At 39.7% G+C, this 21,987-nt stretch overlaps 1 protein-coding gene across 1 annotated transcript in view; it reads left to right on the top strand.

Moving 5' to 3' along the window:
• FRAS1 (Fraser extracellular matrix complex subunit 1) overlaps nucleotides 1–21,987 on the top strand; it is a 434,524-nt gene that overhangs the window by 143,906 nt on the left and 268,631 nt on the right. The window contains exons 3-4 of the mRNA XM_049104909.1: nucleotides 7,987–8,094; nucleotides 16,212–16,304. Coding sequence (XP_048960866.1) covers nucleotides 7,987–8,094; nucleotides 16,212–16,304 — 201 coding nt within the window. The remainder of the gene's footprint in view (nucleotides 1–7,986; nucleotides 8,095–16,211; nucleotides 16,305–21,987) is intronic.

Consider the following 21,987-nt stretch of genomic DNA (forward strand, 5'->3'; position numbering starts at 1 on the left):
TGCTACAACTACTCCCTCTGTCACAGAAAGTACCACCATCAACTGGTCAAGGTTGTGGCAAGTGACCAAACTTGTAACTAACATTTATTAAGTGCTTCCTACGAACCTGTCACAGTGCTAATAAGTGTATTAATTTATTTCATCTTTACTATCACTTTGTTCAAGATCCTATAGCTAGGGAGCAATTGAATTGGCATTTGAATTCAAGTTTATGCAGTCCATATTGGTATTGCTACTTGAGTTAGTGTGGTGTATGACCTTGTGTTCATAGACCAAGGCTATAGGTACAGAAGTAGGTATGGTTGGAAAAACTAAAAATTCAGAATCAAATGGATACTGGTTCAAATATAGGTACTATCATTTATAATCTTTGGTAATATTACCTAACTTCTGTGAACTTTGGTTTCCTCATCTGTAATGGAGGGGTGATGATATCTATTTCAAAATATTTTAGGAAGAAATATAAAAGATCTGAATGTGCCAAGGAATCTGTAATCTAAAAGGTACCATTTTTTCTTCTTTCTTCTTTCTTTCTTTCTTTCTTTCTTTCTTTCTTTCTTTCTTTCTTTCTTTGTGAAAAACAGAACTCAGAGGAATAAGTCTGGCATTGTGGAAGTGGGCGAAGCTTTGGAGGCAGGGAAATATTGACTTAGGGAGGCAGAGAGGTTCTCCCTGAGGAAGTGGTATTTCAACTGAGACCTGGAGGATATGTGGAAGTTAGATTAAAAGAGTATGTAGGGCAGCTGGGTGGCTCAGTCAATTAAGTGTCCAACCCTTGATTTTGGCTTGGGTCATGATCTCAGGGTTGTGATATAGAACCCTATGCCAGGCTCCATGCTGAGTGTGGAGCATGCTTAAGATTCTCTTTCCCTCTACCTCAAAAAATGAAGGTAGTTAAGAGTGTGCTTAGGAGGCATGGGGAACATTTTAGGCAGGTAAGTCACTTAACCTTACAGTCCTAAAAACAAAACAAAACAAAACAAAACAAAAAAAAACAACTCACAGTCCTTTCCTCTGAAATTTGCAGTACTGCCCTCACGTGCCTCCTCTTGCCCTGTAAAGTGAGAGAATGAAAGTAACCATGATATGAACTGGTAAGACTGCTGTATAATAGAAGACATTCATTGTTATTGATACATGACAATACTGTGGCATGGAAGAAAAGGATGGGTTTGAATCCAGATCCATTCATTACTAGATGTGCTCTGGATGATTCCTTCAGTCTTTCCACACCTTATTTCTTCATTTATAGAATAAATGCTCTTACAACATAAGGCTTTGTTCACAAGATGCTGGGAGGAGCAGTGGGCTGGCATGTGTATGGGGTCCCTCAGAAGTACTGGCACGTGGCAGGAGCTTGTTCCCTTTCCTTCCCCTGCCCTCGCCTGTTACTATAGACATATGTACAAGAACTTGATGTTAACTTGCCATGCTTTCAGTGTCTCTTGTCAGCCAGCTGAACAAAGACATTTTTGATTATATGTAGCAGCTATCTTTTCATCTGTGATTCCTGCTGTTGTTTCTGTATCCAAGGTGTATTCTTATAGCTGATGCCTTGGGGTTTATCATTTTAAGACAGCAGGAGGAGAAGATCAGGTACAAGCTAGTCACTCCACAATGCTGAAATGGGAAACTACTTAGGTCTTTGGTGTGGAATACAGGAAACTGTGAAGAGGGCCTTATATGGAGCAAGCTTTTGAACTGGGTCTCAAACAGGAAGTGATCTGCCATTTTTTTTCTCTTATTTGGCATTAACTTGTGTTTGCTCCTCCTGAAAGGAGAGAATTTAAATATAAGGACTCCTATCTTTTCTTAACAATAAATATCCTCTGCTCCTTTTATTTGGGCTCCTTTTTATTTGGGACTGGATAAGGAGCTTTACATAAATTTAAAATGTGACTGAATGAAAAAGGTATTGTTTATCTAAGCTGTCTGTGGAAGGGCACTTGGGGAAAAGAATTGAACTCTAAAATAACCTTGTGAAAGTTATTGATTTGCTTCTTTATGGTTCCTTGACAAACAAGAACATTACCATGCCTGCACTGGGGCTGGGTCAAAGAACCCTTTTTTATAGATTATCTTTTCTGAAAACCAGACTTGTCAGAAAAATAAACATCCAGAAATGAAGATATGAGACCCAGTTGAATATTGTGTCCCATTTTGCTTTGAAGGACAAGTAGGGAACACAATTAATTTTTAAAAATCTTAGGGGATCCCTGGATGGCGCAGTGGTTTAGCGCCTGCCTTTGGCCCAGGGCGCGATCCTGGAGACCCGGGATCGAATCCCATGTCAGGCTCCCGGTGCATGGAGCCTGCTTCTCCCTCTGCCTGTGTCTCTGCCTCTCTCTCTCTCTCTATCTCTGTGACTATCATAAATAAATAAATAAATAAATAAATAAATAAATAAATAAATAAAAAAGCTTGGCCAGTATAATAGGCATGCATATTTATTCATTTATTCCATGAAACATATTTCTTTAAATGAAGTGTTTTCACAAAAATCTCAGCTTCTCAAAGCCATCTAGGTAACTCAGTGCTTAGATACAGAGTTGATGAGAACCTCCCAGATAGGGAGATGCAGGCCAGGACCTGCATTCTGCATTCTGGAACCCCACATTGGAGCCTGGCTTGCTTTAAGTTACAAGCCATGTTCCCCACAAGGTGCTTGGAGAGACTGTTTATTTATTTATTTATTTATTTATTTATTTATTTATTTATTTATATAAATTTATTTTTTATTGGTGTTCAATTTGCCAACATACAGAATAACACCCAGTGCTCATCCCATCAAGTGCCCCCCTCAGTGCCCGTCACCCAGTCACCCCTACCCCCCGCCCACCTCCCTTTGTTTCCCAGAGTTAGGAGTCTCTCATGTTCTGTCTCCCTTTCTGATATTTCCCACTCATTTTTTCTCCTTTCCCCTTTATTCCCTTTCACTATTTTTTATATTCCCCAAATGAATGAGACCATATAATGTTTGTCCTTTGGAGAGACTTTTTAGTACCCACTTCCTCGAAGGTGGTTCCAGCAGCTCTCATTTGTCAGCCCCAAACTTGAACCCTTACCACACAATCTTCAGTTGCGTCCTCCCATTTGACTCTAGGAAGCTTTGTATCTACCAAGGCTGGACATAAGAAAAGAAGAATCAATTCTTGATGCCAAGAAGATCCATCGGAATTAGGAAAACAAACTCAAAAAAGAAGACTGTTGTGTTGTCTTCCAGGATACGAGAGCACAGGGACCCAATGCCCAAGCTTCCCATAACTATCCCTACACTAAGGCACACAGTGAGAGAGAGAGGCAGAGACATAGGCAGAGGGAGAAGCAGGCTCCATGCACCGGGAGCCCGATGTGGGATTCGATCCCGGGTCTCCAGGATCGCGCCCTGGGCCAAAGGCAGGCGCTAAACCGCTGCACCACCCAGGGATCCCCCTAGCCAAGCTTTTAAAGAAAATATTAATATGCTATAAGAAATTATGTAAGATACACTTTTGTTATTGAAAAAATATAGAAACTGAATAAGGATAAAGGAAAAAACCAAAAATCACCTACAATCCATACTCAGGAATGACCATCCTTCACTTACTAGTATATATAATTCTGTACTTTGTTTCCTTGCACATAAATACATTTTGATTATAAAAATGGCATTAAAAATGGCATTATATTCTACATATTATTTTGTAACTTGAAAGCACAGATGGGTGAGCTTTTTTCTTTTTTCTCATTTTTGACATTAGAAACCAAGGGAATTTAAGATGAGATGAATTCATCAATAATTGAAGTAGGGTTAGTATACCATACAAATTGAAGAAAATTTATGTTGGCAGTTGATATACTGCTCTTACAGAATACTGTAAGTAATTTCCCCCCAGAAATTTGAGTGAGGGATATATTCATTGTTTATTTTTAGCACTAATCAAATGTTCAATAAATACTTAACCAAGTGAAATAAGTTTTTTTTCCTTGAATTACTTGGCTATTACTTTAAGATATTTGGAGATGGAGGCACTATATTATCTGCAAGAGCATTTGATTCACATATTACTAAAATATTAAAAGCTGTATTAAAAGATTATATTTTGATTGCTTTGTCATAATCTAATCCTTTAATCTATATTCTAAGGAGAAAGTATTTTAGGACCTCCTTTTTGCAGAGTGTTAGATTGGAAGAGAGGATTATAAAGCAACAGAATTGCAATAGTAACATGGAAGATCTGTAAAATTTACTTTACAATGTTATTTCTTTGGACTTTATGGCTTTATCCAAAGTTTCAGCTATTGAGGAACTCTAGTATCCCCACCTTCATGAAGCAATTTTATGGAAGCATAGAAATTGATTCATAAAGTTTTAGACCTGAAAAATATATGGCCATCTATCCTATCCAGGCCTTGGTAAAGGGTTCATTTTATTTAAAATTAGCCATAAATTACTTATTCTATGAGGACATCAATATAAGGAAGTTTTTGACAAGTCTGATGACCAGATGAAGAAAAATTCTTTCAAACATAGTTTGATTCCAGTGAAGTAATAACCTTCAACATATTGGGGATTTTGTAGTGCTATCACTTAAACATTGTTTTTATCCAGATCTTGTATCCTAACTAGAATATCTCAATTTGCCTGGATAGATATTTTCTTAGCAAGTTCTCAGGGTTGTTCATTAAATTAATTCAGCTAGCCCTCAGGAACCATGCTCAGGGAAGGGGATACATAGAGAGAAATAAAGAGACCTTCTTTTTTAAAGAGTCATTCATAGTCTGGTGGGAAGACAAATATATAAAACAGAGTCAGGAAGGCCTTTTGGGCCCAGATAAACTTAACTTTGAATTAGCATAAAGAAAAATTGTGCTTCTATGAGTGAAAGTAAAAGATGATTCCATGTTTTTAGAAGATCCTGTTTAGGGATCCCTGGGTGGCGCAGCGGTTTGGCGCCTGCCTTTGGCCCAGGGCGCGATCCTGGAGACCCGGGATCGAATCCCACGTCGGGCTCCCTGCATGGAGCCTGCTTCTCCCTCTGCCTATGTCTCTGACTCTCTCTCTCTCTCTGTGTGTGACTATCATAAATAAATAAAAATTAAAAAAAAAAAAAAGAAAAAAAAAAGAAAAGAAGATCCTGTTTAGAGTTCAACAAGCCAAGTCTACTGACAGAGCTGCTAACAAGCATAATGGACTGTTTTGGAGTCTGGAATCACGGAGACAAGAATTGAGGTGCAGAGAAGTTGGCTCCTGATCTAAGAATGCCACATCTGGAGGGGTGTGTGTGTGACTGCACCTTAGAAAGTAGCAAACTGAAGATGGTCTGTGGAGCTGGGATGGCCATCCTGTGTCCCAAATGAAAGGAAGACATGGATTCCTGGTTATGTCAGCTCAGTGAGACAGAGACTTCCAAGTTCCCAAGTGTAGTGTTGAGAATGCAACCTGTGGATTCATTATTCCCTTCTACTGCAAGTCCTGAATCCTTTCAATGAGTGCTAAGGTCCGAGTGAAATTATTATAGTGAAATAATAATATAGTGAATAATAATTTCATCATAATAATTTCACTCTGTTTTACATGTGTAGGCTGGCGTAGGAAGATGAGAAAGTCAGGTACTTTGGGAACTGTTTTCACTCTGAGAAAAGGAAATGTTTAGGAGATATTTGCTAAAATGAGCATGCCATCTTAGAAAGCATTTGGATTAAAAATAAATTATACTGAATGGGCCCTTAGTAAGTTCCCAGTGCTGTTCAGATCTCTTTAAACACATCATCTCACTTGATCCTTTCCACAGTCCTAGGAATTAAGTACTTTATCATCCTTACTTTACAGGTGAGAAACCCAGGGCACAGATAACCTTAACTTGATAACAGACTTCCCATTCTGAATGATGACACCAGGATTCAAGCCCAGGCAGCCCGGCCCCAGAGCCTGAGTACTCAGGTCTCTTAAAGCTCTGTGAACTTGAGCAAGTTGCTCAATCTCCCATCACTTGTTTCCTCATCTGTAAAATAGGAATAGTCATAATTGTAGTGCCAGATCCATAAAGGTGTCACACACGTGCTTGTTCAGTTACTTCCCTCTCTGCTGGGCCCAGCTCTCTAGAATGATGGCAGAAGTCAGGAAAACAAACTAGGCCAGCCTCCTCCAGTACCACAAATGCCTCCTGTATCAGTGCTTCCTGCTCTAAGAGTCAGCATAAGATATTAAGTGGTAGCCACTGGCTACGAAGTTGTCATTTTTATTTAATCTGTATCCTGAAACTGATACCATGTTCTTGAAATCAGTGGGGAACATATATTACCTCCTGGTTGAGAATGAAATGTGTTTTTCTTCACCTACCTGTCATTGCTCTTTCGCTTAGGAGGAGACTGTAGTCGGAACACTATTGCCAATTTCAGAGAATGTGTTATGATAAAAAAAAAAAAAAAAAGAAAAAAAGAAATTCAGAGATATTTCGCATCAGATTCTAGTACTCATTTGCTTTGGCTCAGAGCTTTTGTGAATTAACCAGTGGGGATGTAATCTCACTTTAGATACATTTTGTGTTTCTTAAGTGACTTTGGATTTGAAGCATATTTCCTAAGAGGTTATACATTTAACATTTCTCAGTCTGAAAGGATGACCTCATTTGTGCTTGGGAATGTTGTTCACATCCCTGTAATTCTGTACTAGTGTTGGTATGTCAGACATGGTCTTTCAGAGAAACAGAACCAAAAGGAGACATATGTGTAACTTTATAGATATGTGTATTTAAAGAGATTTATTTTAAGGAATTGGCTCATGCACTTGTGGGGACTGGCAAGTCCAAAATCTGTAGGGCAGGCCAGCCGGCTGGAAATTTAAACAAGAGTTAAAAGTTGCAGTATGAGGGGATCCCTGGGTGGCGCAGCAGTTTGGCGCCTGCCTTTGGCCCAGGGCGCGATCCTGGAGACCCGGGATCGAATCCCGCATCAGGCTCCCGGTGCATGGACCTGCTTCTCCCTCTGCCTATGTCTCTGCCTCTCTCTCTCTCTCTCTGTGACTATCATAAATAAATAAAAATTTAAAAAAAAAAAAGAAATCACTTAAAAAAAAAAAAAGTTGCAGTATGAGTCTGAAATTTTGAAATTTGCAGGGCAGGCTGGTGGCCTGGAAACTCAGGCAGAAATTCCATGTTACAGTCTTGAGGCTGAATTCCTTCCTCTCTAAGAAACCTTAATTTTGCTCTAGAGACCTTCAACTGATGGGATGAGGCTCATCATGTTATCCAGGATAATCTCCTTTACTTTAATCAACTGACTGTAAATGTTAATCACACCTACAGACTATCTTCACAGCAACACATAGGCCTGTGTTTGACCAAACAGCCAGGCACCGTAGCCCACCCAAGTTGACAGGTAACATTAACTGTCACACTTGGTTTCTGCCTTTTTGTGGGGAAGTCTCAGCTCATCCCAGCTCAAGTCCAAGGCCCTCATGTTCATGATCCATAATAGATGTGTGAGTGTCTGATGGATTGTGCTCATACGCCTGCTTCATTTGTACCCCAATATGTTTAGCATACAGCTGGGAATATAATGGCCACTAACAAGAGCTAGAAAGTGAAATCTAAGGTGCTGATATTAATTAGTGGCAAATGCTGCTTTTAGAATGCTGGTCCAAGTGTCATTTTCCTTTAAACATGCTCCAGTGGTTTCTTTTGGTTAACAGCAAAGACAAACTTCAAGTCAGGGAGCAGCCTGTCCTCCTGAGGTTTCAGGCTGATCGATGGTTTTTACTCTGGGTATCGACAGCTCTCTGCTGCATGCCCTTGTTTTTGGCTACGTGGGCTGACTGTGATGAAATGGATTATACAGCTTTTACTGCCTCTTGGGGTCTAATCAGTGCCCAGTAAGCGCTGTGTGTGCCTGTGACTTTCCTTTGCCTTTTAATTGTTAAGGCTGTGGGGCTGTTGTCGGTGCTGCTTCTCTGTATTCGTACCTTGACTGATCAGTTTTTAACTCAGAGCTTATGCTTCCTTGCAGGATGCCACAACTTGGAAGCCTGATTCATGCCAGAACTGCCATTGCCATGGCAACATCGTTATCTGCAAACCTGCTGTTTGCAGAAACCCTCAGTGTGTCTTTGAGAAGGTATGGCATCCTAATTATATCCTGCATATACTGGTAAAGTCAGAGAAGTTTCGGGTTTTTGCATCTCTTCAGTCATTTGGTTCTGCCATTTATCCCAGTCTCTGATTGGAAGCCTTATGAAATGCAGGAGAGAATTTTAACATATCACATTTAAGGATATTTCTGTTTACTGAGAATTTATTCTGAACTGGGCACTCAGTTAAAGGTTTGTAGATGTTATCCCACTTAATATCATGTAGGGTAGGTATCTTTCTCTCCACTTTCAGATGAAGCAATGAAGCCTGGAGATTTTAAGCAACTTAACCACAATTATGCAGTCAATAAACTGCTGCCCACAGGTTTTCCTGGGGCTGACAGACGCTAAAGCTACTGATAAGCACCATAACATTTACAAGCCACTGAATGGATTGAAAGTCCGCATTGACTTCTTGAAGATAGCTTTTCTATAAACATTATTTGTCCTGCCACTGACTGTATTTGTGATGCCGTTGAGCCCCCTAGGAACATAGGGGAGAGGGTTTGACTCCATAAATCTCCTGGTTGACCAAATACATGAAGGATATTTCTTCCTTTCCACTTTGTGAAAGATTTTCAGTTTTTTTTCTGACTATACATCTAACTCTGTTAGAATACTTTTTTCCTGGTGCTTTTTTCTTTTTAAAGTGAATCTTAAAAAAACAGCTTAAGCTTCAAATTTGAACACTTGAAACTTTCTGGAGAAGACTAAATTATTTTCTTTAAAAATATTCTGTCAATTTTACAAGCACAGTTTATTTTTTGAGTTTTATCCCTCCCTCCATAATAATTAATCTTGAGACTTTATGCCATCTGGTGCTAGTAAGTTTCTGTTTATTTTTAACATTGGAGTGAAGAAGGTTCTGTATACCTTTCAGTAGGTCCCTCAATTTCTTCATGGGTATATTTCTGAGAAGCTGAGTATACATCTAGCATTGGTAAATTTAATAATATTTTGTTGTATATTGTGGGGTTTTCTATTTGTGGAGCACATATTCCTAAAAGCTCTCTACTTAGCTTGTTGAGTAATTCATGTCACAATCTGAGCTGCTCACATAAGGGCCATGAAGACATACCCTTTTCCTCTTCACATGAATAACTGTAGTATCATGTAAGAATATGAATCCTTGCATTAAATGTTAGAAAGATATTGATGATTGTATTGCTGAAAATGGTATGTGTTCTATACCAAGGGTCAGCAGACTAAATCTGGCCTGCCACTTGTTTTTGTATGACCTATGAACAAAGAATAGTTTTTACATTTTTAAAGGGTTAGAAAAAGACAGAACAATATTTCATGATATAAAAATTATATCAAATTAATTTAAGTGTTCGTAAATAAAGTTTTATTGAAACACAGGCATACTCATTTGTTTGTGTGTTGTCTGTGGCTGCTTTTATGCTATAAGGACAAAGTTGTGTAGCTGTGATGTATACCAAATGTGGCTCCCAAAGGCTAAAATATTTATTATCTGGCCCTTTACAGAAAGTGAGTTTCTGACCCTTGTTCTATACGAAACATGATGTTGTCCCTTCCTCATTTGTTTTTTTTAATTTTTCTCATCTCCGTAAATGGCAACTCCTTTTTTCCAATTGCTTAGGCCAGAACACTTAGCATCATCCTTGACCCTCAACTCTCTTCCACATCTCACATCCAGTGCATTAGCAAACACCCACCTCTTCCTTCATAAAACCATAGGTACCAAATGCAATTTCCCTGCTTTTAACTCTAGTCCCACCTATTATCATGTTTTTGTATGTATTCTCATTGTAGCCTCTTAACTTGTTTTACTGTTTCCGTGCTTGCCTTTTTCATTGTCATCTTGATATAGCAGTCAGGGTGATACTATTAAAATTTAAGTCAGATCATTTTGGTTCTCTCTTAAACCCCTCTAGTGGCTTCCAATGGCTTCTCACTCAGAGTAACCACTTATAATGTCTTGTTAAAGTGCTATTATACCCCTGTAATTAATATGCTGTTCTTTCCCTTGTTCACTCTGCTTCAGACACCAAGCCTACTTGGTGTTCCCTGGAGATGCCAGGCACACTTCTGCCATTAGGGTCTTTGCACCCTGCCTTTCCCTCTGAAATGGTTTTTTCTTCAGATACAGATATATACGTGACTTGATCCTTAACTTCTTGAAAGTCTTGCCTGAACGCCACTTTATTTAAAATTGTAAATCCCTACCCTACTGCATATTTCCTGTCCTTCCTCCATGCTTTATTTTTCTTCCTGGCACTAATATCAGATATACTATATATTTTACTGATATTTCTTGTTTACTGTCTCCTTTACTGACTGTATATCCTCAGCCCCTACAATAGCACCTGACACATGGTAGGCACTCAATAAATATTTTTTAACCAGTTGAATGAATGAATGAGAGAAGAGGCTAGAGAGTTGGTAAGTTCAAAGTTATGGAAAGCCTTGTACTATGCTGTACTATGGAACTTGGGCTTTTATTTGGGAGATAATAAATAGTAATAGAATAGTAATGAGGATTTTAGACATATGAGTGGAATGTCCAGCTTTTATTTTAGAAAGATCTCTGGGGATCCCTGGGTGGCTCAGCAGTTTGGCGCCTGCATTTGGCCGAGGGAGCAATCCTGGAGTCCTGGGATCGAGTCCCTTTGTCGGGCTCCTGGCACGGAGCCTGCTTCTCCCTCTGCCTGTGTCTCTGCCTCTCTCTGTCTCTTTGTGTCTATCATGAATAAATAAATAAATAAATAAATAAATAAATAAATAAATAAGAAAGATTTCTTTGGTTTTTCTAGGTTAATGCATGATATTAGAAATGTGGGAATCAATTCAGAGGTTGTCAGAATAATCCATATGAAAGGAGGAGCACTTAATCAGAGCACCAGTAGTATAGGGCTCAAGAGGAAGGGACTGGCTCAAGAACACTTGGGATAAACCAGCAGAAATATATGAAGTTAGGAGGGTGAGGGAAAGGAAAAGAAGAGATGACTCCCAGATGTATGGTTTGATGACTCGTTGGTTAGCTGAGCCACCAACTGATCTTGGAAATATAGAATAATGAGGAAAAGCATTCTATCTGGAAGGAAAATGATGCTTTCATTGTGAATGTTGAGTTTAAAGTATCTGTGGAGGAGCCAGGTGGGCATGTTGAAAGGGCGGCCAATATATGAGTCTAAAGCTTAGAGAAGACAAAGTTGGAAATATCATGTGGGTATTGTTAGCATATAGTCAGTAGCATAAACCTTTAGAAAGAGTATAAGATCAAAGATGCAATTTGGGGAACACAGTCATTTACAAGGAGGTGAACATAAGAGAGGGAACTTAGGAAGATTGAAGAGACATAGTCACAGAGGTAAGAGAGAGGTATTATGGTGACCAGAACAGTAGAGAGTTTCCAGAAGGAGTTTGTATCAACAGTGTTGATCACAGGCCAAAGCTGATGTTGATGTCAGTAGAGCGGTGCAAGAGGAAGCTATATTGTAGAGGTTTGAAGAGTGAATGGAAAGTGGAGAAAGGAAACCAAGTAAAGGCTACTCTTTAAGGGATCTTTGCTGAGAATAGAAGAGAAATGGGGGCATTAGGCAGACATCGGTACATCTATTAAGTTCCTTTGAACCTCCCATCCTCAACCTTTCAAGCCTCATATGTGCTGCCATGGTGCTTTGTGCTTCCTCTTACTATAGCCCCTGGCCGGACTGCAAATGCCTATTTATTTGTCTGCTTTCTCCTCTGTCTTCTCACTATTGAAGCCTGTCAAACAGCACAGTGTGTGACACTTAATCAATACTTGCAGAGTGACCGAACAAGAGAAGGGAGAGGACTTTGTTTTTGATATCAGCATGAAAGATACATGATCATGCTAGGAGGAAAAGAAAGATGACCTAGAAGTGAGAGAGAAGCTGAAGATGTGGGAGGTGGAGTAAGGAGGATAGAGACAGAATGAATGAATTAGAAGGAGTAGGTTTTAGGGAATAGAGTGTATGGGATCCAGAGCTTGAGATGGGGAGGTTAGCCTCATTCTCTAAAAGTGAAAAGAAAAAGTTATGGATAGATACAGATATAGTTAAATTTGTAAGTAAGAAAAGAGACGGGGCACTGAAATAGTTCATATCTAATGATATTTTAATCTTACTTTGTGAAGCCTTAGAGGTTCAGTTGGGAACTGAAAGCAAATTTAGGAGCTGTCATGAGGGGTTAAAGGGACTGTCTAAAGGTGGAGATAGAGCATTTGTGGGTGATGTTAAGGGCCTATGGGAGCAGGAGATCATGAAACTGTGGGGGTACCAAGCTGCATGATGGAGTGATTTTCTAAGCAATGTTTACTAGCCAAGTATAAGGGAAGATAAGACAAATTGTGGAATAGGTCAGGTACTGGGATTTTGCCATATTAATGGAGAGAAAAAGTAGATATACAGGAAGTGTTGGACATTGAGGCCAACATGATTAGGAAAATGAGGCCAGCTAGGGGCTGAATGACTACAAGGGAAAAAGTGTTCAAGGAGCTCTCTGAAAGACATGATAGGAGGGAGAGTGAGGGTGGGAAAGAGCTAAAGCCCAGAAGGTTCATATTCAGAGAGTTGAAGTTTTCTGGTATAGAATAATTTGGAGTGTAGGTAGGTTCCAAAATTGACCATGACCATGGGGAGCTCAAGTGAAGTGGAGGAATGAATTGAAATGGAATCAATTGTATGAATTGAGGTGCTTAAGAATGTACAAGGATAGGATGTCACTTTCATGGACATTGAAGTTGTCTAGAATCATGTCTAGATGTAGTGTAAAAAGAAACTGAGCCAAGTCTTTAGTGAGTACAAAGGAGTGATCAGAAAATTGGTGAAGGATAGTAATAAGAATGACATAATTGAAGACTATGAACTCTAAGAAGGTTTCTTATGGGTAAAATGAGAGGGTTGTATCAGATGATCCAACCATAAGAAACTTCCAACCCCAAGGTCATGTTGAGGGTATCACAGAGTACTTGGGTCTTTATTTTAACTAATGAAATAGATCATAGAATGATAGAACTCAAGAAGCCTTTGAAATTCATGGAGTCAGACTTTCTCATTTTATAGACAAAGAAACAGACTATTTGGGGTTTAGTCACTTGCTCAGAGACACAGAGCTAGTAAGTGGCACAGCCACGACAAAACCGTAGTCCCTGGTTCATTACCCAATGTAACTTCTACTCTACTGTGTTGCTTTAAGTTTTCCTTTGTGTTTCTTAGCAGCATGTGTTGTTATTCAAAACTGCTGTGGTATACTTACATTAGTTTATGGCACAGGTTAATGAATCACCATTGCACCTTTTAATTATTATTAATAACTTTTGTTACTCTCATCTTTTAACAATGTTTAAAAGCCCTTTTACAATTTGTTTTATCTGTGGATTGACCGGAAATAACCTATTGTCAATGGCAATTCTAACAGATCTATCTATCTATCTATCTATCTATCTATCTATCTATCCATGCATCCTGTCCATATATAATAGATTCTATATCCATTTCCTATGTCAATCTAGAAGTAGCTAAATAGGAACAGAGAGGGAGAGAAGAGATAGACAGATTGAGAAAAACAGAACAGAGGTATTTAGAACCTTGATTATTTAACCCAGTCCTATAGGACCAATCCTCTCCGGATTTCTGGAGAAGATATATGTGTAGAAGACAATGCCATACAAAGGAACACTGTGGGGGAAAAACAACAACAACAACAACAACAACAACAAAGGAACACTGTGTACATGGTGGGGGTTCAGCTGCAAACCTCAAGCAGCTAATAATAGTATTTGCCTAATTACGCATACTATAATTCTTACAACTTAATTAGGTAAATACTATTATTAGTTGCATAGGTGTCATACATATATACACACATAATCATATATATGTATATATGTACACACATATACACAAGTATGTATATGTCTATACACATACATGCTTAGAAGAGTACCTGGTGATTCTAAGTACCCAGTTAAGTGTTAGCTATAATTACCAAATAATCATCATAATTACTTTTGGTTGGTTTTTCTAGATCCTGGGCAAGTGGTGTTGCCCAGCAAGCCTAACAATCTTCCTTGTTACCTCTTGCCCACATGGTTACTTTCTACTGTTCCCCAATGTGCAGCCTAAGCTTATGTGTTACAGCTCACAAGGCTATGCCAGGTCACATGGTTAGAAAGCAGAACTCCATCTCTCCTTCTCTAAGCTCCCACATGCACAGTGCTTTGCTCTTCCTTTAGTCCCAATCACCTTTTTTATGTTCTATCACAGCAATAGTTAGACTTAAGTTGGGGACTTAAGTCCCCACTGCCACTCACAAATAGAGAATATTATATTTATGAAATGATTTTTGAGGGCCAAATATGAAAATCAGTTTTTATAGAAAAAAACTAGTTTGGAGATGCAAAATATTCCTTGAAATCTTCCATTCTACCTGCCTTTCTCCCTTGGTCCCTGCTTCCATGTTAGAATATAAACAGCACTTGGATTGTCTTATTTTCTGTGTGAAATTCTTAATGCAAATGAGGCTAATGTGGTTTCTATATTTTACTGACCTAGTGAAAATCAGAGAAGTATAGTTTCCTCTTGGGTTCAGAGGGCATTTTTCTGAAAAGTCATTAATGTCACATAGTATGAACAATTTTATAAAACCTCATATTGTATGTTTTATCTTTTATCAAGCAAATAGGAAGAATTTGGTGCTCAGTATTGCTAGATAAAATTGTATTTATCTGTTTAGTGGATGAACAGTGGTAAAATCTTAGTCCTATTTCTCACCCATTCTTTTTTTTTTTTAATTTTTTTTTATTTATTATTTATGATAGTCACAAAGAGAGAGAGAGAGAGGCAGAGACACAGGCAGAGGGAGAAGCAGGCTCCATGCACCGGGAGCCTGACGTGGGATTCGATCCCGGGTCTCCAGGATCGCGCCCTGGGCCAAAGGCAGGCGCTAAACCGCTGCGCCACCCAGGGATCCCTCTCACCCATTCTTAAGGATGTAGTTATATAAAATTAGAATTCTCTTGTAGGTACAGTTTTTTATTTTAATGGAAGCAGCCCCAAATACCAATGAAACATTAATACTCACACTCTCACACACACACACACACACACACACTTTTTTTTTCATTCTACTGGATAAATTCTTTGTAGACTTTTATTCTGTGGACAAGCCATGATTCCCTGGCTGATGCAGGCTCTTTTACCATTTTTGGTCAAAATCACTCATTACCCATCCTGTCACATGTTTAAGACTTGTGGAAACACTAAGATATCTAAGTGGAGAAGCAAGATGAGTCAGAGGATCATTGGGCCCCAAAGACAAACATGATCTTTGCTCCACAGTTTTAATGACCCTTGGATAGATGGATTCTTCGCAGTGGCAAATGGATGGTTAGTTAACATGACAACTTCCCAATAAATCCTAGGATATCATGTGGTAGCCCATTCCCTTGATAGTATCACATCTTGATAGAAAACACTATTGGAATTACAGGAGGCCTGGAAAACAATGTAGATCTTTATTGGAGCTCAGGAATTCTACCTGGCTCCCCACCCTACACATGATGCCTCCACACCAATGCTGTTCCTCCCCTAGCTTTGTCCTTCAGTTCCTGCCCTGTGTGCCTCGCTACTCTGTCCAGTAAAAGCGAACATTGGAGCTTCAGCCTCCCCTCCCTGCTGACTGCATCAGGTCTCCATAGGATACCTGAAAGACCTGCCAGCTCTGTGGCCACCCCATTCCCCCACTCCCTGACCCCAAGTCCTCTCAGCAGAGGGGAACAACCCCTTCGGGGAGATACAGCCCTTCTCTTACCCTAACTTCTTTCCTTGTGTTAAGGATGGAGCATTTCTAGTGAATAAACTGCCCCACTTCATTACTAGTGACGAGGTGTAGACAATTTTCAGGGAAATTACTTTCTCAAGGGGCTTTGGTTTAACTTTGAGAGAAGCTCATCTTGACAGAATCCTTTTTTGTCAGTTTATTTGGTTTATCCTGTCTGTTGTCACCCATGGAAACTCATGAAATTTAGTGAATCTGAGATGACTTGGGGTCCGGTGAGCCACTCTGAGTGTGTTTGTTGCCGCTGTTTTACGCTGAACTGTTTTTAAATGCTCAGGGAGAAGTGCTTCAAATAGCTGCCAACCAGTGCTGCCCTGAGTGTGTATTGCAGACTCCTGGATCTTGCCATCATGAAAAGAAAATCTATGCGGTAAGTGTTTTCTGACCTATTGTTGACTCTATGCCTGTAGATCATTGATGAAGGAAAGCTGACTGCTAAACCTGTGTTGGCAAGAGAGGTCTGTTTTTTGTTTTGGTTTTTTTTTTTTTTTTAAATGTCTGGGCTGCAGAGGACCTAAAGCTTGATTTGAGGGGCATTTGATTTCCATGGGCATTTGGGTTACTTGAATAAATTTAAAACAGTTCTACTTATTCCATAGGTCCTATGTAAATATTTGTAGATTGAATTTGTGTCTGTATAAAGAGTAGTTTGAGAATATTGATGTTGAAGAAGGCATGATGCTGAATAATAATAAGCCACTTTGTCTTGTGTACCACACACATTTTTTTCATTCAATAGTTACAGACAACCCTGAGTGAATAGAGCAGATACTATTACTCCTGTATTGATGATGAGGTACTTGCCCAATGTCATATTACTAATAAGTGGCATCACCTAGCCTAGAACCCTTACTCCTGATTCAGTGCTCTTTCCATTAGGGTAGAGTTTCCCTACTTTAGCACTAATGACATTATAGGCTTTGTTTTGGGGACTGCCCTATGCATTGTAGGATATTCAGCAGTAGCCCTGACCTCTACCCACTAGATCCTGGTAGCACCCTAAGTCCTGACAACCAGAAATGTCTGCAGACATGGCCAGATTTGCCCCTAAGGGGCAATATGCTCATCTACCCCATTTATTTTTTTAAATTTATTTTTTATTGGTGTTCAATTTACCAACATACAGAATAACCCCCAGTGCCCGTCACCCATTCACCCCCACCCCCCGCCCTCCTCCCCTTCCACCACCCCTAGTTCGTTTCCCAGAGTTAGCAGTCTTTACGTTCTGTCTCCCTTTCTGATATTTCCCACACATTTCTTCCCCCTTCCCTTATATTCCCTTTCACTATTATTTATATTCCCCAAATGAATGAGAACATATAATGTTTGTCCTTCTCCGATTGACTTACTTCACTCAGCATAATACCCTCCAGTTCCATCCACGTTGAAGCAAATGGTGGGTGTTTGTCTTTTCTAATGGCTGAGGAATATTCCATTGTATACATAGACCACATCTTCTTTATCCATTCATCTTTCGTTGGACACCGAGGCTCCTTCCACAGTTTGGCTGTTGTGGATATTGCTGCTATAAACATTGGGTGCAGGTGTCCCGGCGTTTCATTGCATCTGAATCTTTGGGGTAAATCCCCAGCAGTGCAATTGCTGGGTCGTAGGGCAGGTCTATTTTGAACTCTTTGAGGAACCTCCACACAGTTTTCCAGAGTGGCTGCACCAGTTCACATTCCCACCAACAGTGCATCTACCCCATTTAGAACCACAGTATTAGAAATCAATCCTCAATTTCTTTTATTATACTTTCTTATTCCAGATCCTTTAGGATTCATTTATAGACACTAAGTCCTGATTAAAAAGTACCATTGCAAGGTTTATAATAGGAACTTGGAAATGGAATGGACACAGTTCATCTTTGCTTATACCTCAAGATTACCCCCAGGCAGTAGGTTAAGTTGGATGTGGTGGAAAGAGGCTCTTTGCTTTAACCTTTATCTTCTACCTGATGCAAAACTCTCCCCAGGTTAGTGCCTCTGCCCATTTGGGTTAGCAGGATTTGATATACCCACTCTAGGCTGCTAGTCAGTGTGTGTACCTAAAACTCAGTGAGCCTAGTGCACTTTCCCCATGGGACAGGATCATCTTCTTTGAGTCATTGTCTGGTAATTACCAGGAAGTTGCTGAAAGACACCCAAACAGGATCTATGGTGGGAATGTCTTTATACCATGCAAGTATCACCCTTAGCTATTCAATTCAGTCTGTGTTATGAAGAGTGGTATATGCCACCGAAGAGGATTGCCTGTGAAATGAAAAGTGTTGTAGAGCACAGTGGTGACAGAAGTAATGCCAGGTGGTAAGGATTTGAATAGGTATGTGGTATAAAGTCAAACCCACACTGAATCTCTCAGATGAAGGCATATACAGGATCCAAAATAAGGTCAAGGGACAATCAGGTATCTTAAGTAAGTGGCAATTCTAGGGACACACAAAATCAAAATTCACTAAGTCTCTAATGACATTCATCATTTGTTCTCTTGTGTTATATTTGTGCACACGTGCTATTGTCTTATCTTGGCCTAAAATGCTTGAGAACATCGACAGTATTTTCTGCATCTTTGTAGTGATCTTCCTTGCCACCCACCTAATCAGGCATTTAGCATTGAACTTTTCCCAGAGTAGGTGCTCAGTAAACATTGATGACTGCAGGATTCACACAACGAGCAAATAAATCCTTTCTCCAACTTATCTATGTCTGTGTTCCAACGGCACGTTGGTCATTGACCAACTACTTCTGTAGCTGGGTGGTTCTAGGACCGGAGGTCTGCTGATGGATTAATTAAGAAATGAAATCTGCTTGGCCTCCAGCTTTTTCTGGAGGAGTTTGGAAAGCGCTCCTTCTTCCTGCCTCTCCCCCTCCCCCCTCCCCATTCTGCTGTAATACATCACATGGAAAGCTCTAAACTGGGTAAGAACATATCCATGTGTCCTTTTCCCATATGCAGCTTTCAAAATGTACTCCTCAAAAATGTTATATTTCTGGTACTTGATGTAAGTGAGAGAAAGGCTGAATTTCAGCAACTGTATTTTGAAGGAAAAATTCTCTAGTGGTCTACTTCAAATTGAAATAGAAGAATGATTTTTTTTTTTAAGAATGATTTTTTTTAAGTCAAGACAAAAAAAATCTAATTTTGATCTTAATAAAGTCAAAATGATCACATTTCTTCTCTTTCTGCCCTTCCTTCCTCTCTTACTTTGTTCATTTCCCCAAGATTCTTTCCAGAGCCTTCTTAATATTATTTGTTTTCTTGCATGGTTTAAATACTTTTCTGGGTTTGCTATGAATCTCACCATGTCTCTTGTATCACAAGTTTTTTTTTCTCCTGACTCTTGAAGGGTTTGTTGTTTGGTGTGTGTGTGTGTGTGTGTGTGTGTGTGTGTGTGTGTGTTTGCCCCTTTTGGTTTGCTTGTGAAACCATCCAGAGCACTTTCCTCTCTCACTGAACAGCAGTAATCTTGTCTTTAGCCTCTGGCTTATATCCCAAGGGGATATAAGAGGTGGTCATGGAGACTCTCTCCCTCTAGCTACAAAACAGCCCAGTGTTCTAAGAACTTTAGAACCATGATCCAAGGTGAAAGCTTTCCCCTAAGAGAGGGCTTTACAAGAGGCTTTAGCATAGAGTGAGTGTGACAAGGAGGAGGGGAATTAGTTGAAGTGATACTATGTCCAAGGAATGGGGTCGAAGCAAAGGAAAGTAAAGGATGAGTCCAACACGGGGCAGCTCCAGAAGGCCACCCTTTAATGAATTGGTGTTGCCTCACCAGAGGACTGCCTTTGCTTGCAGGGTAGACAGCATCTTACACAACTGGCATTCTAATGAGTCAAGACAAGTCCCGACATCTTCCCTGGAATTTAGGAAAACACTTGAGCCTTTTGGCTGCCTCCAGGTTATTTGAGAGTCTTACATGGGTTTATAACAGCCAGCATTTGGGGGACTATTTCATCCATGACCTCCCCAAAGCTGTCCCTTCAAATTAGTGTTTGGATCTCTGCCCAGCCTTGCCAAACATTCAGGGAGACAAACCTGAAATATGTTTTCCTAAAGAGTGTTGGAATGCTTTTCCTTGTTCTTTGCCCCCACAAATTAGCTTGTGAAAGGGAGGGAAAAGGACCATCAGTCCCCTTTCTTTCTTCTTTACTAATTTAATCCCTTCACCAGATAATGTCAGGTCTGAGAAGATAGTGCATCCCTGAAAAAGAAAGTGGCAAGCGGTAATGCCCTAGTGCCCACATTCAATTGAATGAAGGAGCACAGAGGGAGAGGGCTGCTCGCTTTGCCTGTCTGGGAAGCTAAAAGGAACACTAATTTGTGTGTGTGAAGGTAGAAATGAATATTGAATTCCACAGCCTTGTTCTCTTCAAAGTAGAGGATGTAATTATAATGTGCACTCAACATTCCCAGATAGTTAGTATTCTGAATCTATAACTTCGTAACAGGAGCAGATTATACAAAGAAAAATTATTTTATTGTTCCATCAACAAGCCAGGCAAATACTTTATGACCTTATCTTTCCTTTGGGTTTATGTCAACAGCCAGGCTGACTTATTAGTTGGCTATGCAGAAGAACATATTGAAAGTGTTGTCTGCAGAATGCACTTTTGTCCCCAGTCAAAATCTCGTATTTTCAAAAGGTATTAATGAAGTTAGGATGACACAGCTAAAACCAGATCTGGGAGCATTACTGTGTTTATCTATTATTCCTTGACTTTACAAAGCTCTCTTTGCTGCTACAGTGTTTATAAACAATAAGGCTTTTGTAAATGAGTATAGAGAACACTAGGAAATTATATATATATTATATATAATTATTGCTATTACACTAAAATTATATATGTCAACATGTGCCAAACCCCTTGATTTCTAGTCTCCTTCTGCTGACAGCAGCGTCACTGGGGACTTATGTGACTTTTTCCCAAGAGAGCAGTGGGACAATTTGTCTCCATCACTCTGTGCATTTTGGATCAACATCTGATCCTCTGTGGCTTTGACATCAAGCATTGGAAACCCCCTACCAAATGTTTGTCGTTATTCCCATAATTTTCAAGCTTATTGTGAAGGGGGAATATCCTGCCTCATTTTGTGTCTCTTGAGTTACATAATAGATTCACATCATTAGAGTGGTTGAAGGTACTGAAGAAATTAACACAGCCCTCTCATTTTTACAGATGAAAAAATTTTGGTGATTGACAGGTTGTTATTGTAATTCACTTTTGTGGTCTCTGTCTGAAAGTGGTGTGATTGCAAAGTTGTTTTTATTTAAAGATTTTATTTATTTATTCATGGGAGACAGAGAGAGAGAGACAGTCAGGGACACAGGCAGAGGGAGAAGCAGGCTCCATGCAGGGAGCCTGATGTAGGACTCGGTTGATCCCAGGTCTCCAGGATCACCCCCTGGGCTGAGGGCGGCGCTAAACTCCTGAGCCACCTGGGCTGCCCCAAGCTCTTGTTTTAATGAAGTGAAATGTCAAGATGCTTAGAAGCAACCTCCTAACTTTTAATAGAATAAGAAAGTTCACTTTAAGCTGTTTCATATGCAGCCTTCGCATTTTACTTTAAGACATAGAATGATTCATTTGATACTTTATTTTTTTTTTAAAAGATTTTATTTATTCATGAGAGACAGACAGACACACACACACACACACACACACACACAGGCAGAGGGAGAGGCAGGCTCCATATAGGAAGCCCGATGCAGGACTCAGTCCTGGGACCGGGAGATCAGGACTAAGGCAGACGCTCAACCGCTGAGCCACCCAGGCATCCCTTATTTGATATTTTAAGCAGTAATTTGCCTTCTGATGCCAAAAGTTAAAATATGTCTATGGTGAAAATTCAAAAACTAAAAAAGTGTACCAGCAGAAAAAAATCACTGGTAATTCCCAAACTATGAAAATCACTGCTGCTGTTTTCTCAGTTTTTTGGAGCGGCAGTAGTAGTGGAGATGAGTAGATGGGTAGAGCTCTATGTATTTACACTGTGTGTGCAGTTTATATCTTACTTTTTAATATAACATGTTGTGAATTATTCCCTGGTACACC

Source organism: Canis lupus, chromosome 32, assembly GCF_003254725.2.
Source record: "Canis lupus dingo isolate Sandy chromosome 32, ASM325472v2, whole genome shotgun sequence".
In the NCBI taxonomy this organism is placed as follows: Eukaryota; Metazoa; Chordata; class Mammalia; order Carnivora; family Canidae; genus Canis; species Canis lupus.